General features: G+C 40.1%; 1 protein-coding gene across 2 annotated transcripts; it reads left to right on the forward strand.

Moving 5' to 3' along the window:
• The first annotated feature begins 11,998 nt into the window (after positions 1 to 11,998).
• Ccl20 (C-C motif chemokine ligand 20) lies at positions 11,999 to 14,423 on the forward strand. 2 transcript variants are annotated; one of them, XM_021174464.2, is made up of 4 exons: positions 11,999 to 12,126; positions 13,028 to 13,139; positions 13,271 to 13,348; positions 13,969 to 14,423. In XM_021174464.2, the coding sequence occupies exons 1-4, from the start codon at positions 12,048 to 12,050 to the stop codon at positions 13,988 to 13,990; spliced, it is 291 nt and encodes a 96-aa protein (XP_021030123.1). In that variant the 5' UTR covers positions 11,999 to 12,047; the 3' UTR covers positions 13,991 to 14,423. The 2 variants fall into 2 exon arrangements, with proteins under 2 accessions (XP_021030123.1, XP_021030114.1); XM_021174455.2 differs by having other exon boundaries at positions 12,001 to 12,126; positions 13,025 to 13,139.
• The last annotated feature ends 3,998 nt before the right edge of the window (positions 14,424 to 18,421 follow it).

Consider the following 18,421-nt stretch of genomic DNA (forward strand, 5'->3'; position numbering starts at 1 on the left):
TTTTCTTTAGTTGTGTGTAGTAGGTATGCCTCCCTTGCATCACACACCACATAATTTCAGCTCCAGTTTTGATTTGAGCCCTTTCCAGTACCCGTGCTGGCCATTGCTTGCTCTGTGTCTGCATTTCTTTCCACTCCTGGACGTGTTTTGAGCTGAGGGAGAATGTCAGTGCTTTCCACTTTTCCTAACCCTGAGTATAGCCAGGAGACTACTGCCTACCGAGAAAGCTTCTGCCAATGCAGGGTATGAACCAGTGCATGAAGTGCTGTCTCTTAACCTTCAAGAGGATTATTTTCAGATACAACTATTTACTTTATTCCCCTCAAAAGTTTCTAGTAAAATCAACTTCCCAGTGTTCATGGATGACCCTGGAAGCTATTCATCCTTCTTCCTGTCTGTCTTCCTGTCTGCTTCCTGAGATAACCTCACAACTAAACTATCTGCAACTTCATTGCTTTCACGGGAATCCAAATTAAGATGCCCAAAATCAAGAAGTTTGTTTTGGTTTAAATAGTCATTACAGTAATTCATATAGTTGCTATTCTTCATGAAAGTGTAACCTTTTAATTTAGTTTTAGTTAATTTGTGCTGAGACAGCATATTGCCATGTTGCCCAGGCAACATTCCTGAGCTGGAATGGTCTTCCTGGCTTGGCCCTATGAGAATTTGTGACTACAGGTGCATGCTTCTCTATTTTTATTCAGTTGTTTGATAATGGTCATTTATGGTTAAGCCTGCATAGAAACAACAGTGTGTGTTCTCTGAAAGCAGCTAGGTTAATGTGTAGGCTAATGACCTGTGGTAATGTGATCCATCCCAGAATTAAGCAATAAACCCTCCTGGAGGAAATAAGAAATAATACATTGACCTAGGGAGGAGGTTAGGAGCTTCAGTTCTGGTCCTTAAGGACAATACAGGCAATGTCTCACATCTCTCTGATCTCTGTGTCCTCATCTTTAAGATGAAGGCATCAAGCTAGATGGGCTTCAAGCTACTCTTCTTCTTTAGGAATTATATAGTTTGGCACTATTCAAGAAAAAAAAACTGGGATAAGAAGACTTTAACTGCCTTCATAATTCATCAAAAACAGTCATAAAGTGAGACAAAAATTAGTGTAATAAATAACATTGGGGAACAGGCAGACAGCAGGCTAGTAACCCTATTTATACATTTACTAAAGAGAAAGACAAAATGTCCCATGGCATGAAGAAAGTAGAAATGTAGTTTACGGGCAGCTAAGGAATGCTAAGAGTGAGAGAACTAGTTCTCCCTAAAGATGACCCTCCATGTTGGCTATTCAGTACCAAGTGGTCAGCATTGAAGTCACATACACATAAGAAACACTGAACAGGATCAGCAGGTTGCGTTTATACAATAGGATATACATATAAACACAATGCACATGACAAGTAAAGAAAAGGAAGTCACAATTTTGCGTGCGCACGTGTGTGTGTGTGTGTGTGTGTGTGTGTGTGTGTGAGAGAGAGAGAGAGAGAGAGAGAGAGAGAGAGAGAGAGAGAGATAGAGAGAGAGGATAGTGCAAGAAAAGGGAAGATGGAAATGATGTGATTATATTTTAATTAAAATATTAGCCTATTATTAATTGAATTAATTAATTAACTTGTAGAATCCCACCAAAGTTTTAAACAATTATCATGAAAATTGACCACTCATTCTTTGTCTCTGGTTGTTATGAATACTGGAATTCTACAATTTCATCAATTACTACTGAATTAAAGCATAATTGTAATAGTATATAAATAGAGTCATGATGAATGATCTTTGAAAATTGCTCTTTTGTAACTAATGATGACGTTCACCTTCTGATATAAATTTGTGTTTAAAACCCTCTTTATTACAAAGGTAACTTAGTCTCCTTGTCTCGATTCTCTCTGGGACATTTATGTGGCTACCTGTGTGCCCTTGCAGTTTCTCAGGCAAAACTGATGAACACCAATTACCAAATGGTTTGAAAATCACTGGCTTCAAACCAGTTCTTGATGTAACAGGTAACTTCAACATTGGAACCAATTCTCCCTACCAGCACCTGAAAAAATCCCCTCCTGACTCTGAAGGCAGAAAGTGGCTCAAGTACTTTTAGTATTTGTGACCAGAAGGGGATTTCAATAACTCTTCTGGACAAAAGATCCCCTATTTCTACAACGGCTTGCTCTCTCTCTCCACTGTTTTCCTCTGAAATAACCCTGGGGATAGAGAGTATACCTCAGTGATAGAATGCTTGCCTAGCATGCACAAGGTTCAACCCCCAGGACCACAAAAGAAAGAAAGAAAGGAAGAAAGAAAGAAATAAAGAAAGGAAGAAAAGATGGATGGAAGGAAGGAAGGAAGGAAGGAAGGAAGGAAGGAAGGAAGGAAGGAAGGAAGGAAGGAGGGAAGAAAGTTAAAAAGCAATAAAATTGCATGTGAAACGCACTCTGGTTGTCAAGATGTATCTTTAACTATATTTTGTGTGTGTGTGTGTGGGTGGGTGGGTGTGTGTGTATGGGCATGTGTGCCTGCCCCCCCCTCCAGAGGCACAGAGAGAGAGAGACAGAGAGAGAGGCATAGAAGGAGGAGAGACACTCATAGGGCTAAACATGATCTGGATTCTGTACTAAGTTTTATAGCCCTGAGGCACATGCCACAGTATATGTTATTATCATATTTGTTTCCAAGTAGACAGAGCGGATACTGAGAATTATTTTTGTGGGACACCCCTTGAAGCTGAAGGTAGATTTTGAAGATGAGGGAATCTCAATGCAATCACGTGTTTCTTAACAATAGAACAAGTTAGGAGATTCTGTTGTGTACACAGTCCTTACACATCATATGTTTTGGCTCAAAGTGCAGTCTCTTGCTCTTAGGTTGTAAACCTAGACAGCGTGTGCTGTTACTGACTACTGTGGACAAGTGCAAGTATATTTGTGTTCTTAAATGCAGGACAGGTACCCTAAAAAGATGCTATAAAAATTATAAATGATAAGCTCGTATGAGGCAGGTACCAGGAGTGGAGCTTGCAGGGCTGGCGGCTGCTCTGTCCCTGAGTGGGTGACTGCTGAACGAGTGTGGAGGCCTGGGACACTACTATAAACCTGCGCAGAGTTCATAGGCTCAGTAAATTAATTTTTCAAACTGTTTTTTTTCAGAAATATATTAGCTTTAGCCACTATGACATTTTTCCTTTTTTTTTTTTTCCTTTTTGGGCTTCTGAAGATCTATTCTTTTTTTTTAATATATTTTATTACGTATTTTCCTCAATTACATTTACATTTTTACTTTATAAACTTTTACATTTTTAGAACCTTTTGACTTTGGTAAAAGACACATTGCTTAAAAAAAAAAACCAAAAAACAAAGGTTCTATAAGACTAGGCAGAAATGTTTTCCTTCTTTATAACATTTATCTTTTTCTTCAAGATTAGTATTATTCCATTTCTAAAGTTAGTTGTGGACAGGTAAGACAGAAGCATGCACTTTCTGAGTTCCCCTTTTGGGGGTTGTAGCCATCTTGAGCCCTAATCCCCACAACTCCCTTAGAGTAAACCTGGTTGGTATTCCCCAAATACTCGCCCGGCTTACTATAAATAGAGCAGATCTATAACAGTAGTTTGTGGAGCTTTACAACTGAACCCTGGCACCAGGCGTATGTCTGGCTCTTTGATACCAGTCTGGGATGAATCAGGTGCATTGCATATTAAAGGAGGTCACGTGTGTGTGTGTGTGTGTGTGTGTGTGTGTGTGTGTGTGTGTGTGCGCACGTGCATGTGTGTACTTTTAAAGTCCTCATGTTATGACTTAAATTATGGAGACCTACTTGGGCTTGCTCCATCTCAATAGATTCTATCAGCAAGTACCCAATAGGTTGCTCTCTGTATGATACTGGATCTGTTTGTCTCCTGTTTTTGGTGTTACAGCACCTGGGAACTGGTCTCACGAAATGGGGGCAGACTTATCTGAAACACCTAAGGTTTGCTTACTTTCCTTGTTGGTGTGATCAAATTCTTGACGGAGACAACTTATAGTTTCAGAGGTTGAGTTCATCATCAGACTGGCAGGAAGCATGGTGGCACACAGGCATATATGGTACTGGAGCTGAGAGTTCTACATAGGATTAGTAGGCAACAGGAAGAGAGCCACTGGGCCTGGCTTGGGCTTTTGGAAACCTCTAAGACCAACCCCAGTGATACACTTCCTCCAACAAGGCCACCCCTTATAATCCTTTCAAATAGTGCCACTTCCTAAACCTGTAAATATATGAATCTATGGGAGGCCGTTCTTATCCAAACCACCACACCGGGGGAGGGGGTACATTTTGTACCTACACCATAGCACCTATGCTGGACCAGGATCATGCCACTGTATTCTGCCTTCACACCCTGGCCCATTGGTAAGTCCTCTCCCTCTAAGTATGAGGTACACCTTAATATAATAATGAAAATTAGAGTATGGTAAGTACATAAATCAGTAACATTGTCCTAATTATCAAGTCTCCTGCACTGCACACAGCTTAATATGGTATCATATACACTAATAGAATAACAGCAGGGTTTTCTATATCAGCATCATTACAAATGTATGAGTGTAGATAGGATGTCGTGATAGCCATAGCATTACTAGACTGCTGATTCCATGTAATCTTATGGGCACACCATCATATAAGCATTGACTATTATGCATGACTCTATTGTTACATAGAGTTAAGAGGAGACATATGGAATGAGTGAATCCTGAGACTAGAAGGGAAAAATGGAAGAGGTGATTACTTGCTGAAGTCCTACTGTGTGCTGTGACACATTTCATTATCCCCATTTATGAGAAGTCAGTTTCTTACTTTCTTTCAAAGTCACATAATCAGAAGACTGCAAGATCAGCATCCATATGATTAGATGCTTTCCTCCCCCAGTGTGCGTGTTGAAACTTTTCTTTGAAAGACTAGAAATTCAAAGTGCACAGTTTTCTGATGATCCAGAAGACTAGGAATATCTAAATTCAACACAATGAAGTTTCCAGCTTCCCTTCAAGTTAAAGCTCAGACATGCCTTCTACACTGCTCTAGACAGGGACTTCACCCTCGTTCTTCCATGACTCTTGATTTCTCTCTGATGCAGTATTTTTCCAGTGTCTGTGGTGCTCTGTGTTTTCATCCAAAGGTCTCCTTTCTCAGGCATGAGCTTCCCTTAGTAGGAATCAAACATCATGTCTCCTTGAGTTCATAGTACATTGCCTATTAAACCATCTTGCACCTGACAGAGGCCCAATTCATGCAGCTTTGAAAGGCACTTCCTCCTTCCTAAAACGTGTCACGGAAATTCACCAGAGAGAGAAAACATTGGGTAGACACATGTTTGATTAGCATGCCAAGTTAGCATTCACATATCCTAGAAACTGAAGGGAGTCATGCAGTGTCTAGATGATCAGGTTGCTAGCAGTTCTATTCATGTGTTAAGTAACACAAAGGTGGCACATACTGCTTACACTGAGTGCAGACATCAGAGTTTAGCTGTCTGTATTTACATACCAGTAAGCTCCTTCCACATAAAAAGATACTTTTTATTTTTTGGGGAGGGTGCGGAAAGCAAGGCCTGAGAGTCTACTATATGTAGGAATTAGGACTTGTGACAGTTGTGTCTAAGAAAAGAATAAATTCTAGAGACCTACCCCAACCCAGAAAAAAAAATCCCCATGATAGATTTCTTGTCACAAGGTAACATTAATAGTTATTTTTAAAAAGAAGGAAAGTAATGGTGAATAAACATTAAATGAAAAAACATGTTCGATATGTTTAATGATCAGGAAAATGCAAACCAAAACTACTTGGAGATTCTATCTCACCCCAGCCATCATGGTTGACATCAAGAAAAAAATACACAGTGTTGTTCTAACTTCTTCCAACTAAATCTGGAAAGGATATGAGAGAAACAGCTCTTGTTCATTGGTAAGAACACAAACGTGTAACTGTGAGGAAATTAATTTGAACATTTCTGAGAAAACTAAAAGCAGAACTATTATGTGGCCCAGCTATACACTCTAGGTTTTATTGAAGGGGCTCTAAATGCTATATCAGAGATATATGTGCATATGTGTGTGTACACATACATATATACATCCATGTTCAGTGATGGTCTATTCATGATGGCCAAGAAATGGGAGCTGCCTGAATGTTCATAAAATATGAATGGGTAAGGAAAATGGTAATGTGTTTGTTTGTGTGTGTGTGTAATGTAAATTTTATGCACCCATAAACAAAAATGAAATCATGATATTTGCAGGATGTATGCAACTGGAATCATCACCTTAAGTGAACTAGGTTAGATTTGGAATGAGAAATATTATATTTTCTCTATTGATGTCAATACCAAATTTAAAATGACAGTTGTGCCAAGTCAGCCTTGAGACAGGGAGAGAGGCAAGCAGGAGGTGTGGTCAGAGTGGAGCAATCAGAGAAGATGACCACAGACTGCAAGGCTCTGTGAGTAGTGATAAAGAAGAAAGAAGCTCTGTTAGTTGGGGCAGGCATCAGACACAGGCAGACAGGGCACTCCCGTGTTGTTATCCTCTTTATTGAGGCATAATTGACATATCATAAAAACAACCAGCTCAGCTTCAGGATTCGGTGTGTTTTAGTGCATTCCCCAGGCTGTGCAACCATTGTTTTGGGGGAAGGAAGAGCAAAAGATCACATGTGCATCAACAGCCCCCCACATTCTGCTTCCTTTACCCCAGCTGTGCCCTGGACAACCACTCTTCTTCTTCTATTAAGGCTTACTGGCTTGCTAGTTCTGAACAGTTCATACAGAAGGCACCGAATGTGGGCAGTCATTACAACGTGGCCGGTCCCACTTAGGACAATGTTTTTCAAGGGTCATGCATTTTGGTTGCTTCCATTGTCCCATTAATTTTGGTTCCTGGGCAATATGTCATTGTAGGCATCTGTAGTGAGGACAGCCATCCATGCAGTTTTTGGGTGGATAAGTCATTTTCACTCTCTTAGGTTTTTATCTGGGATAGCTGGGTAAACTCCATGATTAGATTCTTGAGGAACTGGCTACATGTTGCCAAAAAATCTCCATTCCCTTTGTCACTCCCAGTACTATGTATGAGACTCCCATTTCTCTACAGCATTGGCAGCTCTTCCTATTTGTTGGATTGACTGTGGACATCCTGGTGGGCATGACGCTGTATGTCACAGTGGTTTTGATTTGCATTTTCCGAGTGACTCAGAATGCTGAGTATCTTGATCCTTCCCACGTGCTCACTTGACTCTTTTGGAGAAATAGCTGCTCATGCAGTTCACTAAAATTTAATTAAAACTTTAATGTTATTTAGACGTGTGTGTGTGTGTGTGTGTGTGCTTCCACAATGTAAATTCCCAGGATCAAACTCAGATAAACAAGCTTGGCAGCAAGCACCCCAACTCTCTAAATTATTTCATTGCTCCACTTTTTTTTAGTTATTTTAAAAATTGGATTATTTATTATTTAATTGCTAAAGTTCATCATATACTCTGGATACAGATGAAGTTCCTTACCACATATTTAATTTGCAAATATTTTCTTCCCTTTGATGGGTGGTCTCTTTACATATACTTTGAGTCTCCAGATAATTTAGTGACTATGGCCATTTTAATAAGATTAAGTCTATTTTGTGGCAATGGAGTTTGTTTCCATATGTTCTTAATTGTTTCATGATTTTTTTAAGTTTTCAGTATTTTTTTTACTTCTGTCAAATTAAAAAATTATTAATTATGCATATGCCTCTCTGTGTGTGAGCATATGCTAGTTAGCACATAGTTATGTGCTCATGGAGATTGGAGGACAAATTGCAGGAATGGTGTTCTACTATCATTGTGTGGGTTTCAAATGCAGGAGATCTGTGTCACAGGAAAATGCCTGTCTCTGCTGAGCCACCTTGCTAGCTCGTTTTTTTTTTTATAATTAAAAGATTTATTGATGATTGTTAGCAGGATAACAATCCCTGAGCCAAAATTGAGATTGCTGTGTGAAGGAGGATGAGGGAAGGATTTTTAAAAGTGAAAAAACACAGGAAGACCTTGAGTATCTGAACAAGCAAGGCAGAAGTTGTCATGCTCTGCTAAGATAAGGCAACCTCAAGATAGCCATTGAATGTATGTATTCATGAGCAGGTTACAGAAGCCGAAAAGCAGTTAGTTGTATCATAACAAGTAGATAGTCATGGCTGTGCATTTCTGGGTGAGAGTCACTAAGTCAGGGTTACAGGAACTTATCTTCCAGGGACTGGAGTCAGAGAAAATCACCTTGTGGGGTACCAAGATGGATATGTTTGCTGGCTCATTCTTTTCTCAAGTTTATGACATTTTATTCTCTTTTCATTTCTGAGTGCTGATATTACAGGCAGGCCACCACAAGCAGCTCATATTTTATTCTTTTTGATGGCTTTGTGACTCCATTTTCTTGGTTGTATTTTCAGAATATGCACTGATAGTTTATAGACATACAATTGCTTTTGTATAGTGAGCTTGACTCTTGGACCTCAGTGAACTCACTTATCAGTTTTCATCATACTAGAGAATTCTAAAAATAATTTTGCATGCAGAAGCTTATATTATCTACAAATTCCTGTCTCCTTTATCATCTGGGTGCCCCACTCCTTCCCTGCTTCATGCTGCATTACATTTGCTTGCACTTCTAGTACGGGGATAAATAGGACTGGTGACAGCAGATATCCTTGTCTCGTTCATGCCTGCAGGATCAGGCATTAAGCCTTTCAGCCATAAGCGTGACATTAACTGTGGGGTTTTCGCAGATCAACCTTATCAGATTGAGGAATTTCTCTATGGCTCCAAGATTGTTGAGTATTTTCATCATGAGTCTATCAAATATTTTCTTAAATGGAATTTTTTTTTTTTTTTTGGTTTGTGTGCGTGTGTTACAGTAGACATTCTTCGGTTCCATACCCTCTGGGGTGGCCAATGTTCTAGTTGGCTGGTATAGTAAATTCCATTTAGGTGTAATATATGAGCTTATTATATAAGTGGTTGGCTTATTATATAAGTGGTTGGGTTCAGTTTGGTTAGATTAGTTTGTTGTAGACTTTCATGTACTTTTGTAAAATGTTCAAAAAGGATTTATCTTAGTCTTAATTATGTATATGCATGTACCTGTGAGAAGAGAAGAAGGTGTCAGATTCCCCTAATGATGGAGTTAGAGGTGAGCTGCCCAGCTTGGGTGCTGGAAACTGAGCTAGGGCCCTCAGCAAAACAGGACATGCTTTGAGTCATCTCTCCAACCCCTCTCAGGTCTGTTTTCCTGAGAGGAACTGACCTGCAGCTTTCTTTGCTCTGGAGTTCTCTCCCTCACTTTATTATTGTCCGTCAACACTGTACTCACAGACTGAGTTGGAAATTTTCTTTCCTGGCTTATTTGTGAAAGCTGCGGTGGACTGACAGCAAGTTTTCTTTGACAGAACTTCAGTGAAGCCTGGGATTTTTGTGGTGAAGGAAAACTATAGTTACTAATAGGATACCCTGTTTAAATCTATTCAAGTGTTCTATTCTAGTTCTAAATCAGTTTTGCTCACGTTATACATTTGGTTGGCATACAGTTGTCTATAGTCTCCCCTTATAATTCTAACTACTTTTAAGTCAGTAGGAAAGAGCTCTCTTTCCTGAGGGGATTCCTGTCTTCCTGGCGATCATAGTTAAATCTCACTTGTTGTCTACCATGACTAAGAATAAGGTTTGGGTCACATCAGTTTCCTCCACTGCTTTGCTGTCCTGTGCCACAGTTACACACCTCCCCTCTCCCCAGCCCCCCAGTCATTATCATTTCATCCCTTTGATTGCCTTGAGTTCTGCTTGCTCTACTTTTAAAGTGTCTTGAAGCAGAAGGTAAGTTTACTGCTTAGCACCCTTCTTGGTTTAAATGCAGGTGTTTGCTCATTGACCTTACAGCTGTTGGATTTTATGAAAAAGAAAGAACCGGAAATATGTTTGGTAGAGGTATGGTGTGGGGGTAAGGGGTGCCTCTGCAGGCCCATGCTGAGACATCCCTTCCCACTGAGGTACCAGTCACAGGTCGGGTATAGTATAGAATAGAGTTTATTTAGGGCATGGGAGGGGGCATTGGAAGAGGAGGAGGGAGGAAGGGAGGGAGGGAGGGAGAGAGGGAGGGAGGGAGGGAGGGAGGGAGAGAGAGAGAGAGAGAGAGAGAGAGAGAGAGAGAGAGAGAGAGAGAGAGAGAGAGAGAAATAGTAAAGGTTGGCCATAAACAAGTGGAGAGACAAGGGGGAGGGAAATGGGGAGAGAAGGGACAGAGAGGGAAGAGAGTAAGAGTGAGGGGGGCAAACAGCCCCTTTTATACTGAGTCAGGCATACCTGACTGTTGCCAGGCCTCTGTGGGGCAGAGCCTAGAAAGAATGTTAACAACAGCCTCCCCTAAATTTTGAAATACTCATCTCAAAGTATTTCTTTACTCTCAGTGATTTTTTTCCTTTACATGTTGATTATTTAGAAGTACATCAATCAATGTTCATAAGTTTGTGAATCCCCAAATCTTCTCCTCTTATTGATTGGTAGTTTTATTTTGTTGTGTTAAATAAAAAAGAAAAACAAAACCCCACAGTATATATTATTGAACACTTTAGGAATTTATTTGGACATTTTAGTGATGTATCACATAATTTATTTTAGGGAATCTTTCATCCACAATGGAGAGGAATGGCCATCTTATTTCTAGGTAGAATGTTCTAGAGATGTTTATTGTCTAGTTGGTTTGGGGTGCTGCTTAGGTACTCTATTTTGGGGGGTTCTCAGCCCACTTTTTCTGATAATTATTGACAAGTATGAATGGTAGTCTTCAATCTCTACTATTGAAGATTTCTCCTCCTCTCTTCAGCTCTGTCAGTTTTTATATCATGTATTTAGTGATACAATTGCTTGGTGTGTATGTATTAATAATCTCCTCATATATATTTCTATAATCTTAAATGAATAGATCCTTTAATAATCTGAGACTCCCTCCTTATCTGAAACATTGTTTTATTTACCACCTATCATGTCTAGTCCAGGGCTAGCAAACCCCCATTGTCTTTATTTACTTTTTCTTGGTTTTCTTACCACTCAATTTTTCTCTAGTTCTCTATATGGTATTTATGTCTTATCACACATTAGAGATCCCAATATGTTATTATCATCATCACCACCATCTCTGGACTGTTTTTCAGATTGGCCATTTCTGATAGTGTTTGCTCTTTTTCCTCCCTTAGGCTCTGCATTAAATATATCAACACAAAGAACAAAAGTCTGGTTGAAGACTTTTTCTTGGCTGCCGTCAAACATAAACAATTTGTAGAGAAGTTGATATGCCATCAAGGTGAAGTGGTGGGTTGAGACTGGTGTTTTCCACAATAGTTTGGGACACCTCTGTCTTGTTGTTTTTCTACCAGTTCTGGATGTCACTCTAGAAATTCAGAAACTTTTGTGACAGCTAAACACCAACCAGATAATCACAACCATGTGTTGCAGCATGTCTGGCATCCCACCTAACTTTCCCCTCTAGGACTGGATACACAATAGGAGTATGATATGTTCCATTCAGAGTCTGTCCCCGTTTTTCTGACACACACACACACACACACACACACACACACACAGAGAGAGAGAGAGAGAGAGAGAGAGAGAGAGAGAGAGAGAGAGAGAGAGAGAGAGAGAGAGAGAGAGAGAAGTTAAACCTGGACAGGTGCCATTTCTGGGCCACTAGTCTGAGCTGCATTTCTTCCTCCTACATCCTGAGGAATTAACAGGATTCCCTCCTCCCCTGCCCTCCCCAGCCCCCACCTGACCTTCACACCTTCTCAACAGTAGGAAAAGGCAGGAAGTTTTCCCTGTGGGTTTTCTTTGTGGTGACAGGATGAGGCAGATTAATCAATGGGGGAAAACCCCGGGTGAGAACACGCCTTCTTGTGTACATTCCCAGTATTTTGCTATAAGAAGGGCTGGTGCTGGAGCACAGGAGCACTCGCAGGGCACTGGGTACCCAGCACTGAGCTGATCAACTCCTGGAGCTGAGAATGGCCTGCGGTGGCAAGCGTCTCCTCTTCCTTGCTTTGGCATGGGTACTGCTGGCTCACCTCTGCAGCCAGGCAGAAGGTAAGGGTGGCGCCTTCTGCTGGTTACAGGAGACTTCTGTCCTCTGGACCGTATCTAGGGGTTCCCTGAGGACAGCAGCATGCTAAGGAATATGTCAGGGAGACTGGTTGGCTCATAGATAAGAGGAGGAAAGAGTCGATGCTAGCAATCAGGTTTCTTTTCTGCCATCAATCCTAGCAGATGTGAAGAGTGATGAATGGGCTTTCAGGGACACTTAAACTTCAGGACAAGACCCAAGTACCATTTCTGGAGTGATACGCTAGAGTGTGATATTTTCAAGATATATATGGTCATTCAGAAATGTGTAGAACATTTCACCGCCAGCTTTTTCTTTAACCTCCCAACCAAGTAATGTTAGTAAAATTCATAACTTATTTTTAAGGTTCTGACTATGACAGTTGACCTTAGTGTCACCATGAGGCCTGAAGGACATTGTTCTCCAACTTTAAGATAACATTTATCCAGTACCTTACAGCAGGTTACACTTTAACTTCGAGGCGTGCCCAAGTATTGCTTTATTATATTGTTATCTGCGACAGGTGCATGACTGGAAACATGTGGTGAACTTTATGAACCTGACTTAAGTGCCACCAGCCAATACAACAGCCCCAGAGTGCTTTGGGCAAGGCTATAGGATATAGTCATATAGAATTTAGGAGATAGAGAATATAGGAGTTCCCCCTATATTCTAAAGATGAAAGACTATGGTGAACTGCAATGAAGTAGCTGCATTTCTTACTAAAGATGGAGAGAAGCCATGGTCTTGTGAACTCTGTGAGTTAAACCAAAACATCCCAGCATACCATTTAAAAAAAATAACTGGGAACTATGTTAAAGTGGAGCTCAAAGACATGGAAATTCATTCCTGTGGACTTAATACCTTTTATATGTCTTTTAGCAGCAAGCAACTATGACTGTTGCCTCTCGTACATACAGACGCCTCTTCCTTCGAGAGCTATTGTGGGTTTCACAAGACAGATGGCCGATGAAGCTTGTGACATTAATGCTATCATGTAAGTTATTCACCAACTTAAATTCAGTTCCTTCAGGAATACATTGGAAATTTCACTGCATGTGCGGTGAAAAGCCAACACACTTAAAGGCTGAATGAATGCAAATACAATTTTTAATTTTTGATTTTCAGCTTTCACACGAAGAAAAGAAAATCTGTGTGCGCTGATCCAAAGCAGAACTGGGTGAAAAGGGCTGTGAACCTCCTCAGGTATGGATCATTGAAGGACAAGCAGTCTCTTTCCAAATGATGGGGATAAGGAAGCAGAGGGTGGATCAAAGGTCTGTTGGAGTTCTTCAGTCTAGTGACATTGAACTTTAGAAGGGGGATTTGAGTTAGATCATGCAAGCACAGGATGCATTTTTCAGTTATATGCCAACACCATCATCATTTTTTTTATTATTTTAACTTAATGACTTGTCTCTCAAGGTGTCTTAGAATTCCCTGTGCAGCTGATAGTCACTAGCTACTTGATTCTTGTGGCAAAGATGTTTCCTCATTATATCATTTATATACTTTCTGACACTTGGTTGGTTGCTAAACCCTGAAAAATAAATTTAATTAAGAAGAGTCCAGTGAAACTAGCTTATGTCAGTAATGTAGCATTTTATCAATAGATGGTATCTGATACTACTGTGCCATAGATACTGAATTGAGAGATGTTAGATAAGTGTTCACATCCCATTCCTGTCATTAATTAGCTTAGTAATGTTGGGCAAAGCCATCTTTTCTCAGACTCAAATCCCTCATAAGAAGATGTGATGTACCAAAGCCGTTCCTTATCATCCAGTCATCAATTCACAATTTATACTTTTCCTCTTTTATTATAGCCTAAGAGTCAAGAAGATGTAAAAACAGATGCTTTTCTGGGATGGAATTGGACACAGCCAAGGAGGAAATGATCACAGCTGGGGTTGAAGGCTTCACCTGCACATCACTGCACAGACCTGATTTGTGTCCCAGTGGACTTGTCCAATGGATGAAGTTGATTCATATTGCATCATAGTGTGTCTTATTTAAGCTCACATTAGAGTTAAGTTGTCTTTTATGTTATTTATAGATCTGAATTTTCTATGTTTAGCTATTTAATGTTAATTTCCCACAATCCATGGGGGTGCTTAGTAGAAGGATTAATATTATGTTTAAGGGAATAGTTTCTATGGACCTTTTTGTCAACAATAAGCTATTGTAAAGATATTTAATGTTCTTCTGTATATTTAATTGCTTCTAAAATTGATATGATTTTATTATAAAACAGAAAAGAATTATAAGAATATATTGAAAATAAAAGAATTGAAAGGTACTTGTTGATAGAGTCATATATTACTTATTGGTATGTATACTGAAGATATTAAACCATACAAGACACATAAGTATTTCCTAAAAAAAATTGTATCTTCACTTAATTCTACCCAGCTTTCCCCTTTACTTCTGCTTCTCATAGCCTGGGTTTTATCCAAACAAACAGAAAGGTTGCACTTTTGGAATTGGAAGCCATTCTGCATCCCGCACCCCCCTACTCCCAATTAGAATGGCCTTATGTTTGAGGCCCACAGTCAGTGTTTATTGATATACGCATTTTAGCATAAGTAAGTAGACCCATACACTTGGTGACTGTAGAAAAACAACAACCATTTGGAAATGCTTTGGAGAAGTCACTTGTCTCATCTTTCTGTCAGCAACTCTTCATCTCAGCTAGGAACATTTCTGTACTTCGAAGTCCTGAGCCTCATATAAAACAGTTTTCCGAAGGAAAACATAGGATGCTCTTAGAACCCAATTGCTCTTAGTAGTCCAAGGGGGCACTTAAGGTGGTTAAAGCTAGAGAGAATATAGCAGTAAGGCTCCGAAAGAGTGACATCATTCTCAATGCTCACTGGTGAGCCTCCACAGCCTTCCAGATGGTCTGCCTCTGTTTCTAAAGAGCACCAAAGACCCTGCACCCCCCCACTGGCATCCATGCTGATACAATAAAGCAAAATTCTCTCTGTCTCTCTCTCTATCTCTCTGTATTTGTCTGTCTCTCTCCTCTCTCTTTCACACACACACACACACACACACACACACACACACCCACACCCACACCCACACACCTGAAGTGCAGCTCAGAGGTAGGTCATTTGATGAAATGCCAAAAATTAAGTGGCCCAATATGCCCAGAAGGTATCTCTATGCCCAGGAATAGTAACCTTGAGTCATCAGGGAAAGTATGCCTAACATCCTGTTCATTGGTTCAGCCAGCCCAGGGTTAGTCTCATTATGTGCCAAGCACTGTGTCAAGTGCTAGAGAGACAAGATGATGTAAGAGTTGGTAACTTGTTCATAGTTAATTAGGGTTAAGCCATGTGGTGAGAAATGACAAGTAGCCTGGCTATTACAATGCCTGGTGGCAAGCACTTTAATATAGACAGTCATAGGGTATTCCTGTACATCATTAGGGAGGCTTCCAGAAGAACAGAATTGTTAGATTAGCCAGTGCTGCCATGTTCTTAGATTGCTAAATAGCCAGTGCTGCCATGTTCTTAGATTATAACCAAGGCAGTTCCACGTGGCTCCACTCAGCATTTAAGATGTGGTATGAAAGACAAGTATGACATAGTCAATTGGAAAGAGGTCAGCTCAGAGTGTTTGGAAACATCTGCAAGCATGTTTTAGTTGTCACAATATCCGAAGGAGGGTGCCACAGGTATCCAGTGGGCAGGATCCAGGCATGCTAAACCTACTGGAGCACATAGAATACTTCTGCACAATAGAGAATTGTCCCATCTGAAATGTCAGCCATAGTCATGTACCCATGGAACAATATTGGAAGGAGCAGAATGCTGCAAGAAGGGAAGTGGGTGTGAGTTAGCAGATTAAGTAAGACTGTTATCTTTACTAAGTGCAGTGATTTGAGCTTGCTCATGGGCTTGCCAGGGAGCCACTAACAAGGCCAAAGCAGGTGGGGTCTCTGCTAATAGAGGAAAGAGAGATGAGGCAAATGGGAATTACAGATGCTTTCAGAGTGAGAGATAATGAAACCTCAGTTAATGTAAGGGCAGAGGGAAACATAGAGAAGAGGTAGGCTGATGAAAATTGAAATAGCCTAGATATCTTCTTGGCTACTCCTACAGGTTACCCTTTCTTGATACTGCATAGATAAAGACAACCATTGTCAGGGGATAAAAAAATTAGCTGACATATTGGAGGGGTCACTAAGTAAGCCTTGTAGAGCCAGAAAAGGAAGACATTTTTATTAATATCCTGAACATGTTTAAATCTTTGGAAAAAAAAGCATTCTAGCAACTGCTACGTAAGTTTCTGGACACTGACATCTCCAGAACAGGTGCCAACTTAACAGCCAAGAATGAAGACACAAGGTAATAGATGCGTGGGCCTACACGCATGGGTATATTAATCAAGTAAGCTATTTAGAAATCATGTTAGAATCATAAAGCTGGTTTATTGAACTTGGCCTCTGAGCACCAAAGAGCATCACTTTGTATCTTAAGTATTCAATGCATTAGTTTATTACACTAATCATGGCCTTAAATCATGGACACTGTTTTTAGTTTACAGGTCTTTTCTATTTTCATTTTGGAAAATAAAAATTTTTCTACACCATTTTTATTTGAGGCATAATTCACATGCACCAAAATATGTACATCTTACATATATAGTTTGATGAATTTTCTTTCACATTCATACATACCTGTCAGTAACCTTGATAGCTTAGGGGTAGTAAATGTTTTTAGCACCCAAGACTGTCCTCATGGGCTCTTTCATCTGCACAGCCCAAAGGTAAGAGCTGTCTGGATGTGTTTCATAGAAGATGGCTGCTTCTTGATTTCATACTCACGAAACTACAGAATCTACTCTTTTGTCTCTGGCCTTTTAAAACAAAAACTAGACTCTCTGTCTTAACTTGCTTTTTAATTGCATGTATAATTCATAAGCTCATGCTCCATTCTTAGGACCAAGCAACAGTTGGGACAGTATATAGAACAATGAACTCCATCAAGCCTCAGGCCTTCAGCGATAATATGAGGAGATGTCTTGATACCCATCATGGTAGGCAGATTTAAAAATTTGTTTTCCTGGGGCTAGAGAGATGGATGGCTCAGTGGTTAAGAACACTGACTGCTCTTCTAGAGGTCCTGAGTTCAATTCGCAGCAACCACATGGTAGCTCACAGCCATCTGTAATGGGATCTGATGTCCTCTTCTGGTGTGCCCGAAGATAGCTGTAGTACAGTTGTATATATAAACATTTGTTTTCCCTACTATGGTATTGACTCAATGTAAGCAAACACACATCATTTGTAAAGGACTCTGGCACAATGATGCAGCTTTGGACAACACTGTGCATAGTTGAAAGTGGTACCCTGGTCTCTCCTTCTCTAATGATAACTGTTGATTTTGAAAGGCTGACCCAAGAACATCATTTTATGCTTTATATTCCTATTTTCTTTTTCCTAGGTGGAATAGCAATAGTTTGTTAACAGTAATATGAGGAGTTGAACTCTACTTAATCTCCATGTGTGGAGATGAGTTAGATTAATATATATATATTAATTAGGGCCAAGCTATCCTAATGAGCTCAGTGATTTGCAGCCTGTAATTCAGGAAAGACAGAACTGCTTATCTGAGTGGCTAGCACTTGAGGCATCTAGGCAGGACAGGATTCTGAGACTAAGAGGCCAAGGAGAGCCGAAGTAGGCTGATCATACAACGTTTATCATATCTCCTCATAAACTCCCTCCTAACATCTCTGAAGACCATATTTTACTTGACTGATTTTTAGTTTTTAATTATTTAGTGTCAGGGATTTTGGAGGTCTGAGGTCAACACTGGGTGACATCCTCTTCAGTTTTCCACTGTATTTTTGAGACAGGGTCTCTCACTGTTTGGTCTGAGTTCATGGTTTGAGCTGGTTTGACCTGGTAAGTCTGAAGAATCTACCTACCTGTCTGAGTTGCACAGCATGGGGCTTCTGGGTAATCAAGGGGCCAACTTTGAAGCAAGTGCTAAGGATTTGAACTCAGGACATCCTTTCCCACTCAGCCATTTCCACAGTCTGAAAACTGACTCAAGATCTTCGGTTCTTAATGTGAATTCTTTGATCACAGAAATTTCTTTAGTCTACCTTGGTTTGTACTCTCTCCCACATCTTGTGGTGGTAATAGAGAGTCAGTATGTTCTTTTTCTTTGTTTTAACGAGTGAAGACACCTTGGCTTTGGAGTTTTGTTGAATGCATATGAGGTAGATCCTGTGCCATTGTCATCTGCAATAAGATAAAGTCTA

This window comes from Mus caroli, unplaced genomic scaffold, assembly GCF_978045245.1.
Source record: "Mus caroli unplaced genomic scaffold, Mus_caroli_1 scaffold_1, whole genome shotgun sequence".
NCBI lineage: Eukaryota > Metazoa > Chordata > Mammalia > Rodentia > Muridae > Mus > Mus caroli.

What these genes read in the sequence shown, in the direction of transcription:
- Ccl20 (XM_021174455.2), top strand. Translation starts at nt 12,048, where the DNA reads ATGGCCTGCGGTGGCAAGCGTCTCCTCTTCCTTGCTTTGGCATGGGTA. An exon ending in CCTCTGCAGCCAGGCAGAAG is followed by an intron (nt 12,127 to 13,024) that starts GTAAGGGTGGCG and finishes TATGTCTTTTAG; the next exon opens with CAGCAAGCAACTATGACTGT. An exon ending in TGTGACATTAATGCTATCAT is followed by an intron (nt 13,140 to 13,270) that starts GTAAGTTATTCA and finishes TTTGATTTTCAG; the next exon opens with CTTTCACACGAAGAAAAGAA.